The sequence below is a fragment of the Chanodichthys erythropterus genome, chromosome 14 (genome assembly GCF_024489055.1).
Source record: "Chanodichthys erythropterus isolate Z2021 chromosome 14, ASM2448905v1, whole genome shotgun sequence".
In the NCBI taxonomy this organism is placed as follows: Eukaryota; Metazoa; Chordata; class Actinopteri; order Cypriniformes; family Xenocyprididae; genus Chanodichthys; species Chanodichthys erythropterus.
In genome coordinates, this window is record NC_090234.1 from 27,194,503 (window position 1) to 27,217,900 (window position 23,398).

The following is a 23,398-nucleotide window of genomic DNA, read 5'->3' on the forward strand; positions in this document are numbered from 1 at the left end:
ATGAGCCTCATACCTCGCCTCATTCAGCACACGCACAACACAACTGAGGTGTTGACAGTGAATGTACATAAAAAATAGTTCAAACACTTTCTTTCACACAAACACACACAGAGAGGGTATGATGGAGAGAAGGTAACCACGTACAATACACTCTCCGAGTGTAGCGGGGGAGGTGATGACGGCTGTGACAGCCGTGTGTACAGTAATCAGAGGCTGGTCACTTCCTGCAGACTTCCCTCTTCAGCCCACCAGGCTTCACCTCGCTGCTTCCCCCAGAAGATTAGTTCTGCTGTTTCCTGAGCACCGATTAAGGGCCCAACACAGAGCTAAAGCTAACTGAGGTTGTACACTTCTTATAGGGTCATATATGGGCACATGTGGAACAGAAAGAAAGAAATGAATTATTACGTGACTTGAATTCACAGGGGAAGCCACCTTTTAATTGCTTTTTCACTTTCAGATGCATTTAGTTTGTGGGTCCTTTATGTTTGGACTATTGGTTTTGGTGAGGCTGTTACAAACCTGTGTAGGGTTACTTTCAAATGCTTTTGCCACATGTGTTATTCAGGTGGCTAGCTATAAACATGTCATCTTTAACTAACCTACTCAGCAGGACATTTATCAAAATGTTGTTCTGCCATGACAGTAGTTGAATTGATATGGAAAACGGACTGTAAAAGAATATGGTTTATGACAGACATATGCACACTTTCTACTACGAAGGGCCAAAAATCAAACTTGATTGAGGGCTGAGGGCTGAAAGTAAATGCTCTATAATATCCAACTATATTATATTAAAAATATAATATTTTTTTCATAAAAATAAAATAAATTCTGTGATATTCTCTACATTTCAAGGTAAAAATAAAAAAGATATGCTTCAATAGCATGTTTTCCCCTCCTATTCAAACCACCTTGTGCTTTGGCATGGTAGGCCAAATCAAAGATCTTCATGGGCCAAATTAGTCTGTTTTGGGCATCTCTGGTTTAAAATAATGTCTACTAATGCCCTCGTAACACTGAAAATACAACACATTCTGTCTTATATATCAAGAAGCGTTTGTGATCATACTGTCTAAAAATGATGGGTTAAAAACAACCCAAGTTGGGTTGAAAATGGACAAACCCAGTGGTTGGGTTAAATGTTTGCCCAATATGCTGGGCAGTTTTATTTAACTTGACTATTATTTAAAAATTACTATATGGCTGGCTTAAAATGAACCCAAAATAAACTGATTTGCTACTTTCGATAAGAAACAAAGTGTCATCTTTCAAATTCGATCCATTTTATCATGAAATTCAAACAGAAAATGCCGTTTTGATGCTCTTTAATGTGGCCTGACAGACCTCTGTATAAGCACCACAAGCGGCGTTCAAGCGACAGCGCAGAACGTTAGTGAACGCAATCATCTCTTCCTCGTTTATACTAATTACAGAATAAACATGAATGAACATCTGAAGGTATGTTGAAAGATACAGTACAACTTATTGAAACGTATAATATCTTGTGTAATCGCTCAATCTGTGTTTAAATGGCAGAAAGACATCAATGAAACGGCTTGTAAAAAATGTCACTTAGCATTTACCTCAGAAAAGCCATTCAGTGTCCACAGCTTGTTACCTGAGATTAACTCTTTCACTAAATATATGCACTATATTAGCATATATATTCATTATATTTTACTTAACCTGTTAGTGATGTATTGCCCAATATGCTGGGCAGTTTTATTTAACTTAACTATTATTTAAAAATTACTATATGGCTGGCTTAAAATGAACCCAAAATAGTTTGGAAATTAAAAATCCGACATAATTACTAGAGGCAACAATAATAATCAAAAGGTGAAAATGTATTAATAAGCAATTTTATAAATGTTTCTTGTTGAATTATTCAGAGGTGTAAAGAGTACCTGAAAACCATACTTGAGTAAAAGTACAGATACCTTGCATCGAAAATGACTCCACTACAAGTTACAAGTAACCAATTCCAATACGACTTGAGTAAAAGTCTTAGAGTATCTGATTTTAACAGTACTTAAGTATACTGAATGTAGGCTCAGAGATGCACTAGTCCTCAACACCTAAGAGACATGCCAGTGAAAATAAGAAACAACTGATTTGTAAGATGAGAAACGTCTAGGTTACTATTGTAACCCCCCGTTCCCTGAAGGAGGGAACGGAGATGTTACGTCGATACTGACGTAATGGGGTCTCGCTTGGGAGCCCAATCACCTCCAAGGGAAACAAAACACGCCAATGGGAATTAGCCAGTGAGATTTAGATGCCGGGCCCCTCCCCTGGCATCCGGGTATAAATAGGGCCGGCATTACTCACTTCATTCATATTTTTGCTGAGGAGCCAAGCCAGGGCACCTGGCCATTCAGCGGTGACTCAGGGCTATGGCAAGGGGACGTAACGTCTCCGTTCCCTCCTTCAGGGAACGGGGGTTACAATAGTAACCTAGACGTTCCCATTCAGTCAGTCACATTCAACGTTACGTCGACACTGACGTAATGGGGTCTCCAGTGGAAAGCGCCATAGCTACTGGACCACGTTACCACGTGCTTCGGGACTCAATTCCCTCGTTTTTCAGCCGTGACCAAAACGCCAGGAAAGCGTTCCCCGAGGAGGGGAAAGCTACGGAGACCACACCCTGCCCGAAGGGAGGAAATGTGTGGAAAACACATATGGACTGGCCTGAGGACAGTAGCGCATATGGAAGATCTCTGATGTAGGTCCTACCTCTCGGGAGGAACATACTAGCAATCAGAGATAGGGCAGAGCAAAGCCGCCCAGGGAAAGACACGGGTTTACCACCAGGGAAACCGTACCATGGACAAACACATATGGGATTACTCGCGGGGAATCACAGCATATGGGCATCTAGCGCCGGACACCTCCACCACGTCTGGCTGCCGCATGATGCAGGAGGAACTCCACAGGGTTCACCGTTACGGGGAACTGAACTGAGGAGCGGAGGAAGTGCTCGCATTCTCTCTCCCGAGGGAAATGGCACCGCAAGCGAACACCTGTGGCTATCTACGAGTAGACAGCACACGGGTGGACACCGGTTCCACTCGGAGATCATAGTATCTTGTGAATGTACTTGGTGTCACCCAGCCTGCAGCTCTGCAGATGTATGCCACAGAGGCTCCGTGCGGCAAAACCCAGAAAGAAGCAACACCCCGAGTGGAGTGAGCTCTCAACCCGAGGGGGCACGGCTCGCCTTGCGATTGGTACGTCAAGGTGATGGCATCCACTGTCCAGAGGGCCAACCTCTGTTTGGAGACAGCCTTTCCCTTCTGCTGACCTCCAAAACAGACAAAGAGCTGCTCACAGCTTCTGAAGCTTCTATCCAAGCCGGGGTCTCAGGACAACCTGAGAGTAGTCCGGCTCGAATTCCAGGCATGAATCGCTGACCGAAAATGCTGCAGGTCCCCAATCCTCTTGAAGGAGGCAAGCACGGTCAGGAGCACTGTCTTCAAGACAGATGTTTCAGCTCAACTGACTCAAGAGGCTCGAAGGGAGCTCTCCGCAGGCCCGAGAAGGCGACAGAGAGGTCCCAAGAGGGAATGAGGTGAGGCATAGGGAGGGTTAACCTCCTTGCGCCTCTGAGGAACCTGATGATCAGGTCATGCTTTCCTAGTGACTTGCCATCGAGCACATGGTGCTGCGATGGCAGCCACATAGACCTTCAGGGTGGAAGGACCTTCACGGTGCAACCTCAGTCCCTTTTGAAGGAAGGAAAGCACAACACTGACCGGGCATTTTTGGGGGTCTTCCTGGTGGGAAGAACACCACTCAGCGAACAGACTCCACTTCATGGCATGAGCGCGCCTCGTAGTTAGTGATGGTGTCAACTACCGCGGGCGGTAGGCCACTCAAGTCTGCCGCATCCCGTCCAGGAACCACACGTGGAAGTTCCATAGGATGGGGCGCGGGTGCCATATGGTGCCCTCCCCCTGAGAAAGGAGGTCCTTCCTCAGAGGGATGCGCCAGGGACGGGCTGTCGCGAGGAGCATGAGTTCTGGGAACCAGGTCCGTTTGGGCCAGTACGGCGCAACTAGCAAGACCTGCTCCTCGTCCTCCCTGATCTTGCACAGGGTCTGTGTGAGAAGGCTCACTGGGGGAAACGCATATCTGCGTAGGCCCCGGGGCCAGCTGTGTGCCAGTGTATCCGTGCCAAAGGTCCCCTCGGTCAGGGAGTAAACAACTAGCAATGGGCGGAATCCTGAGAAGCAGCAGGACTACCTGTGCCTCCCTGAATTGGCTCCAGAACAGCTGGATCACCTGGGGGTGGAGTCTCCATTCCCCTGGGAGCATGAGCTGTCGTGAGAGCGCGTTGGCCGCACGATTGAGCTTGCCTGGGATACGAATGGTGCGCAATGACCCATGTCTGCGCTGACTCCAAAGGAGGATATGGCGGGCGAGTTGCTACATGCGACGTGAGCATAGACCACCCTGGTGGTTGATGCACGCTACGGTCGATGTGTTGTCCGTCCGGACCAGTACATGCTTGCCGAAACCGCCGCAGGGCAAGGAGTACTGCTAGCCACTTGAGGCAGTTGATGTGCCAGTGGCATTGGGGTCCTGTCCCACCTGGCCACTGCATATGGCACCCCAGCCGGTGGTGGAGGCATCTGTTGTGACAACAACATGCCTGGACACTTGTACTAGGGGCACTCCAGCCTGTAGAAAACAAGGTCCGACCACGGGCTGAATGTACGACAACAACTCGGTGTGATGATCACATGGAGTGTGGCCTGGTGGTCAATCGCTGCAAACCAATCATGGGGTGAACGCAACTTGAACGGGAGCCTGTTAAGAACACGATTCAAGTCACACACTCCAAAGACCGGCCATAAACCACCGCTATGTTGGGTACAAAGAAGGACGCTTGCAACCTTCATCTCAGCTGGAGGGACAGGCTTTATTGCATCCTTCGCCAGCAGGAACGCAATCTCCACTCACAGGACAGGGGTGCGCTTGTCTGCCATGAGACAAGCAAGACACTGCTGAACCTGGGGGACCGCCCGGCGAACTGTCGAGTCTGTCTGTCCGAATGGGCCAGCAGGACGGTCTGGTAAGCTCTAGTGAGGCTCCCAAGGCCCGTATGAGTGGCACCAAAGGGACAACAGACGTACCCGCGGGGGGCAGTGAGGGTGCTTGGGCCTAACCTGGGAAGCACAGCATCCCGAAGTAGAGGCAATGAGTGTGGTGCACCCAGATTTATGGGTCCCATGAGGGACTGGGTAGGGAGGCATGAGGAAGCAGCACATCCTCTAATGCATCCTTCCTACCTGTGGCGAAAAAAACAGGGGCTGGGAAGGGGGAAGCAGAGCGTCGCTCACTGCCCAGCACACCCTGTATGACCAAAGAGTTAGGAAACTGCTCTTTCTTGAGAATTTGGGACCACCGGCCATTGAGCCAATGGCGGAACAGTAGAAAAAATTCTCCACCCGGCCCTCCTCCGGGGGAAGGAGTGGTGTGTACACCAGCTCCTGAGAAAGAGCTGTTCCCTGAAACTCCGGGTCACCCAACCCAAAGCCGCCTCCCTAACCATTAGGTTAGTGATGACCTGGGGATGGGCTGCATCACCTTCCTGCAGAGGGCTTGGCCTCACGGCAGAGCCGGGGCGAAGCACTGCTGGCAGGGGGAGATGTTCTTGGCGAGAAGCAGACTGGACCCCAGTCCGCTTATGCACTGTCGGGAACTGCTGTGCAATCCCCACCAGTGTCGCCAAGAGATCACCTTGTGAGATGGGAGTGTCAAGAAAGCACACTTTATTGACACTTCGCGTCTCAACAAGGTAAACCAGAGATGGCATTCCTGGACCACCAAGGTGGACATCGTCTGGCCGAGGGCCCGTGCTGCGACTTCTCACCCAGAGGGCAGGGTCAGTCAGCACGCACGGTTCCTGCATCAACCCCGGCTCAGAACTACCCCCATACATTGCCTTGGCCAGCAGGATGGCCAAGCACGCAACAAGGAGGCGGTCTGACCAGCAGCACTGTGAGGCTTAACAGTTGGAGCTGCCATCACCTCACAGGCACTGGATGGGAGACATAGATGATTCCACTAGGTGGCAACACTCATAATGCACCACAGTTGCACAGTCCACCTGAGGAACCCCCATGAGCGCCCTGACCACCCCAGAAACGAGGGTAGTGAGAGAGGAAAAACTTTGAACAGATTTTGGCACTTAAATGCTTCCATACTGCCAAAGCTTTTCATGCACTCCCGGGAAGAAAGGCATGGGGGCGGGGCGAGGTGATCTTTCGCGTCGCGTTCCGAGCCCAGAACCAGTCATCCAGCCACAAACGTTCAGAACGAGTCTGAGCCAGGAAACGACCACATCTAGGAATGCTCGGACAGAGAGGCATCTTTAAAAAGACGCTCACTGCCGTGCTTGCTCTTTTAGGGAAATACAGCAGAAGCGCCCACAGGTGAATGCTGCCCTGTGTAACAGCAAGCTGGATGCAAACATCGTTGGAATGCGCCGTCACACCTGCCGAGAGATCCCTCGATGACCTGCAAGCAAAATAGCAATTAAAATGGCTGTTTTCGGAGTGTTCTTCTGATAGCAATTAAAATTGCTGTTATTTGCTCAGAAATTTACTCTCAGTAGAGGTGAATTGGAAGAGCGATCGCTGTACAACCGCTCCGAAGCAAATGTGAAAAAGTATGAATGAAGTGAGTAATGCCGGCCTTATTTATACCTGGATGCTGGGGGAGGGGCCCGGCATGTAAATCTCACTGGCCAATTCCCATTGGCGTGTTTTGTTGGAGGTGATTGGGCTCCCAAGCAAGACCCCATTACGTCAGTATCGACATAACGTTGAACGTGACTGACTGAATGGGAATCAAGTTTATTTTCTGAAATCAAAATAAAACTGAACTCCTCGATATTGCAATAAATCAAGGTCAACATACCAACCTTTTAAACGTCTACAAACTCTCAAGTCTCAGTTAAGCTCAAGTGCACAAAAAGGTATTAATTAAATCAATATCCTTTAAAAAGGTCTTGTCAATATACCGGATAAATAATACAATGTTAAGTAAAATTAAATAGTCAAAGTCTACTGTATGTGCTGGTTTGAGCCTCATCACTAGCTGCAGTCATTTCCACATCTCAAAAATCAAACACCTGCAATCAGCAACTACCTGCTAATGCACTCACATTCACGTTGACAAGTTTGGGTGAGTGAAGGCAAAACGCACAAGATATAGTATCTTCAGTGCCCTTAGATGGCAATATCGCTTCTTTATATCAGAAACAAACTGCTGCAGAAAAAGTTAGCTGCCATGAAAGATGTAATTTGTAATTGCATTACTCATCACAAATGTAGTGGAGTAAAAAGTACATTTACTTGTTCAAAAATGTAGTCAAGTAGAGAGTAAAAGTTGCTATTATCTTTGATACTCAGCACAACTACAAAGTAGCCAAAAAGATACTTAAGTGCAGTAACTAATTAAATTTACTCAAATTCTTTACACCTCTGGAATTATTATTCATTAGGGGTGTAACGTTACACGTATTTGTAGCGAATGCAGTACATTGCAACACTTCATTTTAAAATAAGCTCTGCGTTTTGCTACTTTCAACAAGAGACAAAGTGTCATCTTTCAAATTCGATCCATTTTATCATGAAATTCAAACAGAAAATGGCATTTTGATGCTCTTTAATGTGGCCTGACAGACCTCTGTATAAGCACCACAAGCTGCGTTCAAACGACAGCGCGGAGCGTGAGTGAACGCGATCATCTCTTCCTCATTAATACTAATTACAGAATAAACATGAATGAACATCTGAAGGTATGTTGAAAGATACAGTAGAACTTATTCAAACGTAATCGCTCAATCAGTGTTTCAATGGCAGAAAGACATCAATGAAACAACTTGTAAAAAATGTCACTTGGCATTTACCCGAGAATAACTCTTTCACTAAAAATATGCACTATATTAGCCTATATATTCATTATATTTTACTTAACCTGTTAGTTATGTATTGATTATATGTATGTTTATATAGATCTGTCATGAAAATGACAGCCACTGTGTATAAATGATTATATTTCAACAAGGAATTGGAGTAAAAACATAACTTTATAATTAAATTTAAAAGTTAAAGCAAAAAAATGCCTTATGTGCAGCTTACCGCATACAATTTGTTTTTTGAGTGTTTATTATTATATCTAAAAATAAATAGCAATTGAATTTAGGCTAATAGTTTGGGATATGTTGTTAACCTTTAATATTATAGTAATGTTCAAGTAAGGACTCCCTATGTAGTTTACAGCATTAGCAGACATAATTTTATCCTTAAGAAACTTTTAGTTATAATTTAATTTATTTAAAGACAGAGACCATTTGTTTAGTAAACCACGGCTTAATAAAAAAAAAAAAAAAAAAAAGTTTAGTTTTGTTTTATGTTCTTCCCCCTGCTGTACCAAACCCATACCGAAACATGTAGGGTCCTTGAAGTGTTAGTTCACCCAAAAATGATAATTCGGTCATCATTTACTCACCCTCATGTTGTTCCAAGCCTGTATTAAGTTGTGAGTAAATGATGACAGAATTTTCATTTTTAGGTGAACTAGCCCTTTAAGCAACAACAACTAAATCTGGAGATAATCAAGCTGTGTGCTTGTCAATATATCAATCACAGGTGTCCACAGTCTCAGTGGTCCTTGGAAATATGTGAACTTTATAAATGCATGTTCGTAAGGACAAATGGCTTTCTACGCTCTTTTAGTACATCTGGAGAGTGCAGATTTCCTGTATCATTCTTTTCTCGAGCTCAGGGACACTGTGCATCAATGCTGTCCACAAACACACACACACACACACACACACACACACACGCTCCAACCTACTGTTCCTATCCTTTGTCAGACTTGTCAAGACACTTGAGTATCCGGCCTTCTTTATCGGCAAACCTGAGGGCAGCTATGACAGGCCTGAGGAAACACCAGAGACCAGCTCAAGAGTAAATTTAGCCCTGACCTGACAGCCTGTCTCTTTGTCTGCCTGACAGGAGCTCGACACATCACTCTGGGCACCATTGATTACGATTCTGAGCTCATTGTGGCTTCTGTGTCACTTGAAGTGATATTACTTGAATATTTCCTCTCCCAACCGTCTTTACCTCTGTCCTTTAACTGACAACAACATGAGCTAAACTTCATTAGCACAGGTTTAGCAGTCACGCCAGAGGCAAATTTGTTGTCTGGTTTGTAATTATTTGCTAGTTCATCTTAAAAGAGAAATTGCTTTCAAATATGAATGTGAAATGAATGGTGATTTCTCAGCCTATTCATAATGGCTTCCCCTGAGGTTGGCAACAAGTTACTGTAACTTTTATTTATATAAACTTTTCAGAGATGGTTCAGAGCACAAATTGAGAATCATGTTCTTCTTTTTTCACTTTTGCAATGAACACTAGAGTTTTGTTATGTGGTGTCACTTTGCAAAATATGAAAGCAGAACTAATGTACAGTATTTTGCTTGTACAGAATGTGCAGAATTTTCTTGTATTTCAGTATAAATGTGGGACAATGTAAAATTTGATATTATGAATTCAATCATTTCAATTAAAATGAGTAATCTAATTACTAGCTCAGTGGTCAGCAACATCACAAAGAGGTAATATTTTTATATTTAATAATAATTTTAGAAATTTTGATTATCCCTTCACATCTACCTTTTTTTGTTATTGGAATGGCACAGTGATTAATAAGAAAAATAAAAAAATGAAACTGTCATAAAAGGTTGCTGTCCCCTGCTCAAGCTCATGGACATGGACAAGCAATTAAAAGTAACAGATTTTTCTGTTTAGCTGTATCAGACACTATTGCACATTTTCCACTTAGAGGTTTCATTACCTTTTCCATATAATCATGACCTTTTATGCACACTTCAGCACTTTAGTTCATTTACCTCTGCTCAAGCACTGTCGCTGCATGTCAAATATTTCATCTACGTATACTTCCTGCTGTTTTGCACAATTTTTTTTTTTTTTTTTTTGCATGGCTTATTATACTTTTTTCTCCTTTATCTTAAAGTAGTTGTTTTGTTAGTTTCTTTATCATATTCACTTAAAATAAAATTATTTTTGGTTTTCTGACTTTTTTTTAACAATAAATCTTTTACTTCAATTGCACCAATGCTATATGTGATGTACAGTATAAAACTTTGAACTTTGAAGCTGAATTTGCAGACTGTTGGTGTGAGACTTCTTGTGCGGCTCCCCCTCACATTACTGTTCTTGTTTGTCAGAATGGAGGCCAAAAAAAACTCCCATCTCTCTTTCAGAACAATGATGAGCAGAGCAAGGTTTGACTCATTGAGGTGAACGCACCGATCTCACTAATGGATGGCACTATGCCAGTAAAATATTATTAATTATGTATTTTTTAAACAGAAACTGGTTTAAGTTATTATATTTTCTTTATTTCCATGACATTAATAACATTGATAACCCACTATCAAATTAAAATTTAGTTATATAGAAAATGAAATAACTATGTACCAGAAATGAAAATACAAAATTAATCATTTTAACACTTTACTTCAAACCTTTATGTATAATCATTATAAAGGTATTGTGATGTATATCTTTTATATATCATTATATCTTCCTTGTTACATCTGAAATTGGTTGTTTGTCATATGTTTTAATGCATATACTTTCTAAAGGTGTGTAGATAAGTATTATAATGTATTATGTGGATACAATTATGCACGATACCATACAGTGCATTATAAGGAATAATTAATGCATTCAAATACTTTATAATACATTATATATAAAGGCTTTAAGTGTTTCCTTAATTTTTATGCTTTTGTTTTTTTTTTTCAGGAAAATGTTGCAGACTCACACATATTTTGTGAATATACCCCCGAATTCCCATTGTGAATGAATTCCTGCCATCAGAACTAAAGGTCAGTAAAGCTATGTATGTGTACATATATATAATTGTATTATTATTCTGTCTTCATAGCTAAATTGATGATGATTCATGTCCCCAAGAATGTTCACGACTCTTAGCCACTCCAGCACTGATGCATCTCAATCAGAAGACCTTGTGGTATCTTGTGTCTAGACCGCCCAACATGTGGTCTGTAATAACTGTCTCGTTGTTGTCACTTGCACCTTGTGCGTTATCCAAATTTGAGGTGTCATATCTTACATTGTTGTTGACTGCATTTAATTTCAATACAGGCACCCACCTAATAGCCTAACAGTATTTTGTTCAACATTTGTTTATAATTAAATGTCTTTTATTTAGAACGTTTACTTATTGTTATGACTTAAAAGGTGATCATTTTGTATGTACAGATTGAAATCAGTGTTTTAAGAAATTAGAATTTGTTTAATTAGATCATTTCTACATTCTCAAAAAGTGTTCTCTTGTTCCACTGACATCATCTGCCAAGAAAAATTGAGCGTAGGTGTGTTGTGGCAGGGATTTACTGATACAGCTTATGTTAGGCATCCTATCAGGGAGCTCATGATTGTGCATGTGAGTGTGTGCATGTGTGTGTGTATATGTAAACGTGCATCTGAATGTCACCACCTGGCACGAATCACGCGGGCCCCATGATTTGATAGACCCACAACAGGTGTGTGGAGGCACAGCAAACACCCTTGACTCCTGACAGGTGTTGAAGTTTGGGTTTCAGCCCAGACTGTGCTGCATTTGCTTGTGACACTCACATTAGTCACCGACTCGCTCGCCGGACCTCTGACTCTAATAGCCAGCTAGGTATTCTAATCCCTCCATGGGCCATAAATGTTAATAGCTTACTAGGTACGGTAATCTCTAGTGGTGACATTTGGTCTACCTTAATCTGAAGATGTATTAGAGGAGGAGGGGCAGAGAGAAAAGGATGGAGGGATGGTAGGATAGATGGATGGCTGGGGATGGGTGGAATTACAACGATCGTAGTGAGGCATACGTGAGTAAAATGTATCATTTGGCTTAACCCGCTACATCATACTCCTGTGCGTGCTGGGGGGTCCAAATCCGGTTGGCTGTGGGGGGTCCAAATCTCAGACTCTATGGGTAAAAACAGCAAGCACTAAAAGACATAATGCTATTTGAATGATGCTGTACATTACAGCATTAATTATTACTTATATGAAGGTTGTTGTGGGTTAGGGTTAGATGACAAAAAAAAGTTTTGGAATTTTGGTTGCACTTTATTTTACAGTACATGCACTTACCGTGTACTTACCTAAGAAAGTACTGGGTATTATAAGGTAACTACATGGGTTAAGGGTTAGGGTTAGGGTTAGTACCTAGTTATTACCCAGTTATTGCAATTACAATATTAAGTACATAGTATGTACATGGGGAACAGTAAAATAAAGTGCTACCAATTTTTTATAATATCATGTCTTAAATGGCTGATGCCACTATGGAAGCCCATTTTTGCCTCTGAGTAAAAAAATAAAAAGGTAATTGTGACTTTTTATATCACAATTGCAACGTTATTCTCAAAATTGTGACTGTGTCTCCCAATTGTGATATTATATCTTGCAGTTTGACTTTTTATTTCAAAATTGTGACCTTGTTTCTCTAAATTGGCTTTATAAATGTGCATTTTGACTTTCTATGTCGGGATGTGACTTTATATCTTTGCATCTTTATTTTTTTTTGCGATTGCGATTTTATTTCTCACAGTGTTACTTTTCTTGTTATTTACTTTAAGGCGGAAACAGGTTTCCATAATTTTTCCATCAAGCCATTGCAATAAAAAGTTGTTCTCATTTTATTATTATCTCTATTTTTATGATAATTTAGAAATAAAACAAAGCAAATGATTTGACAGTCCACAAAGCAAATACTAATACAAAGAAATGCTGCAATTGTGTAGTCATAAAGTCTGATTTATTCATGGAAACACATGACATTTACAGGAAGGCCTCTAAACAGGAACCTGGGCAGGAAAAGAGCTGTTACACCATATTAAAGCAGTAATCAGAACGAAAGTGAATCATACAGGGGCTAAGGTGTGCCTTCCATCTGTGCTGTCCTGATGTCTTTCAGAGAAGGTCAGGAGGTCACAGTCTTGCTGCACACACTGTAAGATTTGGAATGAAGAGGCTGCGTTATGTTCAGGTCAACATATCACAGAATACAAAATTCCATAAAGACCTTAATTCACTCCCTTTTCATAAAAAACGTGGGACCCTGAACTTGTGTAGTACAAGACTCACTAGAATATTTTACAAGCAAACGGTGAAGATTGTTACCCAATTAATAGCCCCTTAACACAAAGTCTTTTCCAAGACACAAGTGTAATCACGTCACAGAACCTCATCCAAAAGCACTAATCCTCCTTTATTTTGTAAGCTGATAGAGCAACCATATGCCCCTGCATATCACTCACTCAATTTTAGGTGAAACCAAGCCCTGACCTCCCCTCCCCAAAATAGTGTTATATTTCCAAGGTCTATTATTAATCTGTACTTTTCCCCCCTCAGGATTAGGCCACAGCTTTCCCCCACTCTTCTCTTTTCCACTTAGACCGGTATTATTGCCATAAATGCACTCAGATTAGTCAATGTGTTTATGTTGACAGCGGTTGTAGCTGGATTAGGTCATGCTTGTGGGACGCAGGGGAGGGATGTTTGTGTCCGTCTGCGTGCACATCAAGGGCCCCCGTCTCGTTTGACCTGCACCTAGAGCCCAGACATGCTAAACCGACAATAGGTTGGGCAAGACCCTCGCCCCACGCAGACATCCATTGTCCTGAGACATAGAGCGGCCTAGACACCGAGGGGGTGGAACGTGTGCAACTTGATGGAGCGAGAGGGGTGACAATGAAAATATGGGACAGAGCTGCATCATTGATGTCACAGAAGTAGTTTGACTGTCACACATACGAGACCTCAACACGCATGCAGTATTAATAAAATGCATTGTTTGGGGGGAAAAGGTTGTTTTTCCAGCGTCTGACCCTGGTGGGCAGTTCATACGGAGGTTGTGTCTCTTGCAATGTTGCAAGATATACTTAGGCAACAGTGTGCGTGTGTGTGTGTTGGTTTGATGGGGAGGTGACTTGGAGCTCACATGGTCACAGTATGGTAAACCTTTCCTCAGGTTTTTGTTGACTCATTCTCTCAGTTCTCTTTTATATTTCCAAGAATTTGCTGATTTTAAACTCAAATCGCCTAGACTAAACTTTGTCACTCTCGTCTACGAGGGGATAATGGTGCTTAGATGATGTGGCAGAACTTCCCTCTTTCCATTTTGCGCCCACAGGTATTTTGTCAGCAGTCTATGTTCTGAGTTTTTGTGGTATAATAAGGCCAAACTAGTTCTTCAGTACTAGAAAAGACAACGTGAAGCCCATTCGGTTGTCGCCTTGACTTTTTCCGACTGAAAGATCGATGATTGTGCTATCTGATATCCTGTCAAACTTTTCTAAGTGAAGACAGGATTTTATTCTCTGCTCTCATGTTTTCTGAAAGCAATAAACTCCCACAGACTGATGATGCAACAGGAAGTGTCAAACAATTTTGCTCTCTGTAAATGCTGTGATAGTTTGATTTGTTCTCAACACTTGGTTCATCAGTGGTTAACGTTTCTGTTTTCAGCCATTTCACACTTGATCAATAGTTGACAGATTGTGTTAGATCTGGATTTCATTATTATTATTTTTTTACTACCTTCCTTTTTTTTTCAGTGATGCCAAAACAAATATTTAAGTAGTAGTAATAATTAAATCCTAACAATTTAACAAAACTAAATTCAGGGCAAACCAGAGCAGAGGAATCTTGTTATAAATGAGACAAAGGGATCATTTGGGAACAGAAGTATGTGGGTGAAACATAAGAATATGAGGTCACGTTGGTTTCTATCATTGCGAATGGCAGTTGGAGAATCAGGAATTGAATATATGCCGTTTTATCCTCGGAATGTATTAGTGAGAAATCTCGCGAGGGGAGCTGATTCCAGTCAAAGTGAATGAGTAATACAGCAGAACTTCTGCTGCCAATTGACACAACAGCACACACAGAACGGTTAGCTGAGCACCGTCCTGGTTGCACTCGATTCTTTCGTTTACTTCTACAGAAAATAGGTCATAGTGTCTCAGAATACAAAAAAATAATCGACACAAATAAATTTCTAGGTTAGGGTTTTATTCTCTCGACTATGATCCAATTTCACGCCACACTCTGCAGCGGCACAAACACACATTCATAAAAATAAAAATGCATGAAGAGGGAAAAAGAGTAAAAACATCGTCTAGTGTTCCCATGTTTTATGAAAAAAAGGTAGTATTTCATATTATAATAACAGCAATTACTATAATACTTTTAATAATTATATAATAATAATTTTAATATACATGTAAAATTATTATTATTACTATATGCATTATGCGCAACGAGGGATTCCCAAATAAGAGATCACTGCTCAATGTCTAAATAAAATGCATCGATTAATATAAACGCCTCCAGTGAAATCCAATTGGTCTTTAATGAGTACATCAAACAGCACTGGCATTTTATTGGTCAATTAGTAATCCCTACCAAAAAAAAAAAAAAAAAAAAAAAAAAAAGCATGAATTTAGGGAGGGTAAATTTCTTCACACTGTACCAATCAGTCTGCATTTAATATATCACGGAGTGCTGTATTAAAATGAAATATTGAGGGTTAAAGAAAGCTGAGGAAAAACGTTTGAAAAAATATCGAGATTTGTTATGATAGCTTAGATTTTGGTGGAAATAAATTATTCTTGATCGCCTGCTGCAACGAATTCATCAGGTCTGGCTTGGAATATGCATCATAGAGTCACTAAACTATCACTTTTAATTGCATTGTTCACCCTGGAGCCTTAACAGCCCGTATTTTATACAGTGAATCACATATAAAACATATGCGTGAAAATTGCAAATGCAACATTTATCACTGCGCAAGACAATGAAATGCCAGGTGAAAGAGAGCGCGCGCGCACACACACACATACACACCACACAGACACACACTCACACACAGGTGAGCTACCTGTCAGATCAGTCAGTACAGCACCGGCAGCCTCTCATGCATCTTTTCTGCTCCTCTTCCTTAAGATCATGCTGTCGATGCTCGAGATCTAACCATTATAGCTTTGTTCCGCTTACAGGATAGAAAGTCCATATAGCCTCACCTTTCCAAATCCCCACCTGTGTTGCAGAACGATATACGCGAGCACCTGATCTGGTTCATCAGACGACCTCGGTGTTTCTCCATCTATCCCGCCCTGTAAAGATAGGTGGCGTGTGTGTCAGAGTCTCGGAGCGCAAAAGTAAAAGAGAGAGCGCAGAAATGTCATCTGAAGAGGCGGAACACGTCAGTGCGTCCTCAGGTTTGTTCCGTGTTGTGGCTCACAGAGATCAGTCCAAACCTGTCCATCAGGAATAACGGTCCCTCATTATAGAGCAGAGTCCTCCTCAGCGCTCCAAACATCTCTGTGGCGTTTTCCTCCCCTCTAACCGGCTCTTTGGGGAATTTTCATATAGAATCGGGTAGGTGAGCCTGTTTCGTGTGTACTTGAGTCCTTGTGGATGCTTTTTATACAGCCTATTTGACTTTTTTTTAAAACCCCCTCCCGAATATGAGATTGCAATCAACTTGGCTTCAGCCGGCTCAGGTGGGAAAGGTGCGCGCGCCTCACGGATGCTGACACACCGGCAGCTTCACGCAGGGATGATGGTGATGATGTCGCTCGTTAAATTTATAAGTGCATGTTTACGCGGCTCCCATAAACGGATGCTTTCCCTTTAGAAAACAACACAACACTTTTTTCCTTTTTCTTTTTTTATCTGCATCTCATTTCAATTTTATTTTCGATTTTAGGTACACGACTTATAGTTTTGGATTAAATATTTAAACATATTTGATTGCATAAATAAGCTAAAAAAATCATTTAAATTTTAAAAATATCCACGAATTGTCCGAGACTTGCATCTAAACTGTGACGAGAGGCTAATGTGCCTTGTTTATTTGTTTATCATGCTTTTATTCCCTGTGTTATTGTAAGGATTCGCCTGCACAATGCTGCACATTTTTTTACATTGTGATACACTGACTATTATAGAGTTCGAATGTAAGATTTATTATAAGCAATTATTAGAAGACTTTACACAAATGCAACACGTAATCTTTTGGACCCTTTTCATATTTTCTAAAGAGAATTAAAAAAAAAAAGAAAAAAAAAGGGAACTATATGCAAACATTTTTTAATCAACACCGTATCTGTTAGTAGCTACTTTAAAACATAAACTAACTGGAATCTCATGCCAATTCCGAGGAAAAGTAATTATGCTTAATTAAATTCGGTCAATCTGTAAAAGTAAGGCAGTGGAGAAATTATGAAGCCAATATTTACATCCATCAGAATCAAAAAGAAAGTAGCCCACACGATCTGATGTCTATAGCAACTTAAAGCAAAGAGAGAGAAAAGTGAAAAGAAAATAAACTACATAAAGCATGTCCACTAAACACAAGTTGCCGGAAACTTTCATTGCTTTTTCATTCTATGATATGCTCTATACGCACATGCTTTATGGTGACTTGAAGGTGTCGGTGTGTCCGTCCCCCTTCATTCGCTCACTCACGCGCTGCTGTCCGATCACACACACACACACACACACTTCAAAAGATCAGACGACGCGCAGGACGCTCACGGTCCCTCTAAACAAACCCTCCTGGATAACTTCATTCGGACGTCTCAGTCACTCTACCCCCCAAATATCATTTGCTCTCCTGTGAGCGACACACATCCTCCTTCCTGCCCTGAGAGTCCAATTGTTGCCGTGTGTGTGTTGGTTGCTAGATCTTGGATGAAGGAGCGGAGCCCATGCGGACTGCTGCCATCTGACCCACTCTTATCAATGAAGCAGGAGATCATGGCGGAGGGTCCCCGGTGTAAGAGGAGAAAACAGGCCAACCCGAGGAGAAAGAACGGTAAGAAAGTGTCTTGTGTCGAAAAACTTGTTCTCGCGTCTTTAAAACACAGTTGGATTTGGGTGAGATTGTGCGTTGTCAACTGAAGCGCTGTACAGAAGAGTGCGGAAAACTCAGCGACAGTGTAAACTATTTTGCTGTGTGTTTAAGGTATACGTCTACTGATTTAAGTTGTTTTAATTGCCGTGAAAATGTTTAAGTTGTAATAGAGTAGGAGTTCGAGGGAGAGTTCAGATGTGAGCGTCTATTATCTCACAGCACAAAACCGTTATGTGTGTGTGAGCGCGTGCGCGCACGCGTGTCTTCTGCTGGACACAATACGGCTCTAAAACACTTTAAAATACTTATGAAAGTTGTTTGGCTGTTGTATTTGTTTTGTCAAACTTGTACACTTGTAATTGTAATGGCCTTCTGTCTTCTGTGGAGTTGTAAATGAGTGAAGTACTAGTGCTGCACGGTTACAGGTTATGTGTTGGGACACTTTTCGTCACTTTCTTAACTTATAAATAGTCGCAACCTTTATGACTTATTAAACTCATGACTTTTGATTTGTGTTTAAGGGATCATTGGCGTGATTTGTTTTTGTTGGGATCCTAAGGAAAAAAAGACAAAAAGAAAGTCCTGGTGTAGGCTATTGGCCTGAGGAGAATTTTAGACACAAAGAAAAACAAACTCATCTACAAACATCTTCAGACTATTACCCATGCTTTTCCGTCCTTCTTTTATAGATAAATATATATATATATTGGAGAAAAGAAAATATTTGATGTAATTGGATCAGAGTATAATATTTTTAAAACACTTCTTATGCTGATCAAGCTGTATTTTATGTAAATAAATGTAAATATTGCTTTGGTTATTTTGGGAGTAGAATTTACACATATTCCCGGACTCTGTAAGCTATGTTTGACCTCGATACTTTATTAAATGCGATCTATTGATTTTATAAAAGTCAATGTAGCCTGTCGCGGAGTGCATGACACTAAATAAAGTCGATGGGTTGAAACTATTTTCAAACGGGGGCAAAAAAATGAGTGAAGCGGTCAATCAGTTCTCGTGATTCGGATTGAAACAGAAACGCGTCACATTGAGTTTATAATTATTTTCAGCTATTTGGAAACATTTGCTATAGGGAAAAACATTTAGTTGCTCATTTATTTCACTTTTGAGGAAATTTGACTTTTCCCCCTTCTTTTTAATGACAGAAAATATATTTGAGGAGTTGATAAATAATAGACTATACATATCGAGCGATGACTGTAAAACGAGTCTTGAATGATGATAAGTGAGTTGAGTAAAATGTTTTGAATCGTTTTCACTGGCCGTTATTATACATGTAAATAATAGAAAGAAAACACACACATTATTAATAGCTATTGACTAGTTGGCTATTTTCTGTTGAACAACTACACTCTTAAGGCTACATATAATTACATAAAATTATATTATTATTTTAAATGATCCGTTAAAAATTATTATCGAATGTATAAATTAATTTGTTTACTTTATCTCCTCATTAACTCGAATACACATTGTATCCAATTTAAATATGAAACTGAAAATGACAGATTTGTTAAAAAATGAATCCAAATGTATTTTTATAGTTTGTAGTTCAGGTCCTCTTCTCTTTGCAGTACGGCCCCACCCCGCTGTTTTGAGGGCCCAATGGGAGGTCACATTAGGCCCTATGTGAAACTCGATCCGCTCTCTGGCTGCAGTTGTGTTGTGGTTGTCATTTACCCTCCCACACCCCCAACCTCCCCCTTTTTTTCACAGCACGTCACATCCAGCTGTGAGGGCCAGCTTGACAAAACTGTCAGAGGCGCAAGACTATAAAGTTGCAGCGTTCTATAGATTGTCATGGCTCTGTTGTTGTGTGTCGCTTTCTCGTTAATGACAGATCGCTGTAAGCTTGTTTTGATGTTCAGCTGCATTGGTTTTTAATTTCTCTCAAGTTTATCCTTATTAGGCATCATTTTTCTATGATGTGTACTACAGCTGTCACTTTAAAATTTATTTTGTGATTCATTCTCGTTTTTTGGCTCCTTTAGAAACCGATGCTCGAGCTACTAATACAGATGATCAGAAGCCTTTGTGAGAAGTCACTGTATTGAGTCACAGCAGCTAACAGATTAAATCACTTGTTTCTATGAAGGGAACATTGTGTGATATTTGTTCGGGTGGCATAAAGAGGCTAGCAGGTTCACCGAGACAAAGCGCTAAGACAATGGCTTGTCATTGGGGCATCTCATTGGCATGCTCTTATAATCGGCAGTACCAGGGTGTCTAGTGTACTGTCTTTGGCACGTATTGCGCACAACTGGGCCATTGTGAATGCAGCTGCAGCAGATACCTTTCACCCTCCTTAAACCACTTCCTACTAAATATGCCTTTTCCACAAAAAAAAACAAAAAAAAAAAACAATACATTTTTGCTATTATATATTTGCACATTTACAAATAGAAGTCTCACTCTCTAAAACACGTGCACACACCAATCTCAAGTAGCTCCCCAGCAGTACCATCATCTGTGCTGACCTGAATGCCTTTCATATCTGCTATGCCATGTTTCAGCCACCCCCTTTCCTTCTTTCTCTCTCTCTTTCTCTCTCTCTATTTTTTCCCTCCCTCACTCCCTCTCTCCCTCCTCCACCACACACCCCCTCAGTAAACACCCCCGAGGGCAGAACAAAGAAAAGGAGCTCCTCTCCTCCTTCTTAATCACAATTCAGCCCTTTCACTGCCGCCAGGCCACTCTCTCGCTTTCAGCATCCCAAAGCCAGAGATGAAAAGAGCGCGAGAGAGAAAGGAGAAAGGGAGAGCGAGCGAGTGAGGAGAGAAAAGGTGGAAACTATGATCTAGAGCTAGAGGTACAGAGGTAGAGTGACATAACTTCGGTGCCTCTTTGCGATTGTTAAACTCCCTTGGTTACGCTGCCCACGCCAGTCAACTGCCCCAGCGAGGGACGGGGTCCTTACTAATGGCTAGATAATGTTACTGGATGCCAGTCTGGAACTATTAACGGCTGAACAGCAGACGAAAGAGAGCGAGAATAGGGAGGGACTTTGAGAGACAAAAAAAAGAGACACTGATAAGGTTAGCAAGAATTGAGTGATAGAAAACAAGTTAGCGTGTGTATATGGGAGGGTAGCTGGGGGCCGGGAAAATGGAGGGGCAAGCAACAGATTGTTTTATGGACCCAAAAGAAATATCACAAGTGCTTGAGACTAAGTGGAATCCATTTTTAAAGTGCTGTTACAGACGTTAGGTGTTAGTTGTTTATGTTGTCACTTTGTAGCAAAATCACACGCTCAATTTTAGCTGACTTATTTTGACTAGTTTTATTTTGGTAATATTTTGTCCCCACCACCACCACCATAAAGTTGCCATACATCTGCCATATTCAAGATAAGCCAACGACCCAGATATAGAGATAAGAGAAACGAGACATCGGTCTTTAGAGATTCATGGATTTGTATGGGTGGCGGGACAGATGCCACTCTCAGGACCGACACTTTCTAGCAGTCCATCGCTTTCACGAAGTGAGACAAAACATCCAGTCAGGGGCCAAACGCCTGTGCCTTTTCACTGACAGACAAGACATCCATTATTGTGTTAGCCTTTCATTCGCTTTTCCCCCTGTACCTCAATAGGTCAGGGATCACAAATGCAAATCCACAGGCATACCGAGAGAGAGAGGGAACGTAAGAATACTCAAATGCACCATGTGATATGAATTCTTAATTTTATCTGTTTCGCTCCCTCCCCCCTCGACTTTTTTTTTGTTTGTAAGAAAAGGAGATTATCTGTACACCTTCATTCAAGTCCCCTCCCCTTTCAGCTGGGCCAAGCTGTGCAGGATTTAGGCCGATTTACTTCAGCAAACACCTATGGACACTGGGGAGGGGACGGACCCTGCTTGGAAAGAGGGGGTCCTTTGTTTGCTGGGGTGCAGAAGGCCTAATGCTTCACCGGGCGGCCGTATTATCGCATTAAGCTGTATGCTGGTGGCCCAGGGAGGCTGGTTAAAGCTAAAGCAGTCTGCTATCTGCCAAAGACAAGGGAACATACATTAGTGTAGAGACGTGCCCCTATTGTGTGCCTCAAACTTCTTCTCTGGACGCGAGAGATTAGATGGGTCTAGGTAGATGAGTTGTCTCTGGAGCATCTGCACAAAGTGCATTGTGGTTTGAGTACATGCCGATTCAAAGAGCTCCCGCTGAAGCTTATGATATTTTGGAATATTTGCTAGGAGATGCTTAGATTCCTATATAATTTGTGGCAGGAAACTGTCTAACCGTGGCATAACTATGGTGTTTTTATTCCAAGTTAAGCTACATTAAGCCCATCCCCCAGTTTTTTTTCTTTCTCCAAGCTAGTGCAGAGAGCTTTATCTGACTCTGTTCTCCTAGCATCTGTCACTGCTAAGAGGGACAGGAGAACACCACCGGAGGCTTCGTTAGTCCTGTGTCACTTGTGACTAACCGGAATGGGCAATTCACAGTAGTGAGTCTGTTCCCTCCTCTTTTCTCTTGCTCTCCCACTCTCTACTAGATGATACAGCTTCAAATACCACAGCTCTTGTTTTATGCAGTCCATCGCTACGTTGGGTGTGGGTAGTTGGCCTAAGAGTGCCAAAAACACCCACGTCGGCCATGGTGATCAAGATAGCATGTGATGTTTCCATAGTCAGAGGCTGTACTTTACAAGTTATCTGTTGTTGTTCAAGGTGCTCGGCCGTGGACGTTTATGTTTGTGGTTCAAGGTGACTGACAGAGTTTGTTGTGTGTCTTCCCCCTAACTAACCATGTGCACATTTTCTTCATGAGTGAGTGCAGAGTAGCGCTGTGACATTTTGTGGCGCCGAATTGCCGTTAGCCTAAACAGCGAGGATTTACCAAGGTCAATAATGAGGTATGTCACTGCAGGCAGCAGAAACAACAGTCCCGGTGATAATGAATGGAACTAAGGTTGAGCTTGACTGGGATGTCTGTGTGTTTGTGTTGTGGTGAATATAATGTGCATAAAAAAATTGATAAGCTTTTGATAAAAGTTGTTTTTCGTGCATTTAACCCCTCTATTTTTCACCATTTCTCGACAGTTTGGAATCACCGTTAATTGTTCCCTCAAGTCCGACTTATGTTTGCCTACACATATGGATGCTCTCTCACAAACCCCACACGTACACCGTACGCACTCACATGGACATGTCCCGTTTGATTAGTGGAGCACCTCCGGCAAGGTCACAGCCACATGGAACAATCAATAACGGATCGGTGGATTAAGGTGTCATGACATCTGTGGGCCCAGACCTCCCATGTATGGGTGAATGCCTCTTAAAGCCCACTCTGTTGACAATGCTCCCGCCCTAATGCCAGATCTATATTACAGGCCTAAAGAGTCCGTGTCCATGGGCTGCGGCCTTGCTGCCAGTC

The 23,398-nt window shown here is 42.0% G+C and overlaps 1 protein-coding gene across 3 annotated transcripts in view; it reads left to right on the plus strand.

Annotated features, from left to right (window-relative positions):
• Positions 1-16,374: 16,374 nt before the first annotated feature.
• zeb2a (zinc finger E-box binding homeobox 2a) overlaps positions 16,375-23,398 on the plus strand; it is a 50,091-nt gene continuing 43,067 nt past the window's right edge. The window contains exons 1-2 of one of the 3 annotated variants that reach the window (XM_067410078.1): positions 16,375-16,523; positions 17,834-17,964. In XM_067410078.1, coding sequence (XP_067266179.1) covers positions 17,841-17,964 — 124 coding nt within the window. In that variant the 5' untranslated portion in view covers positions 16,375-16,523; positions 17,834-17,840. Of the gene's footprint in view, positions 16,524-16,638; positions 17,965-23,398 lie in introns of those variants that run through there. The other 2 variants (XM_067410076.1, XM_067410077.1) reach the window with 2 other exon arrangements.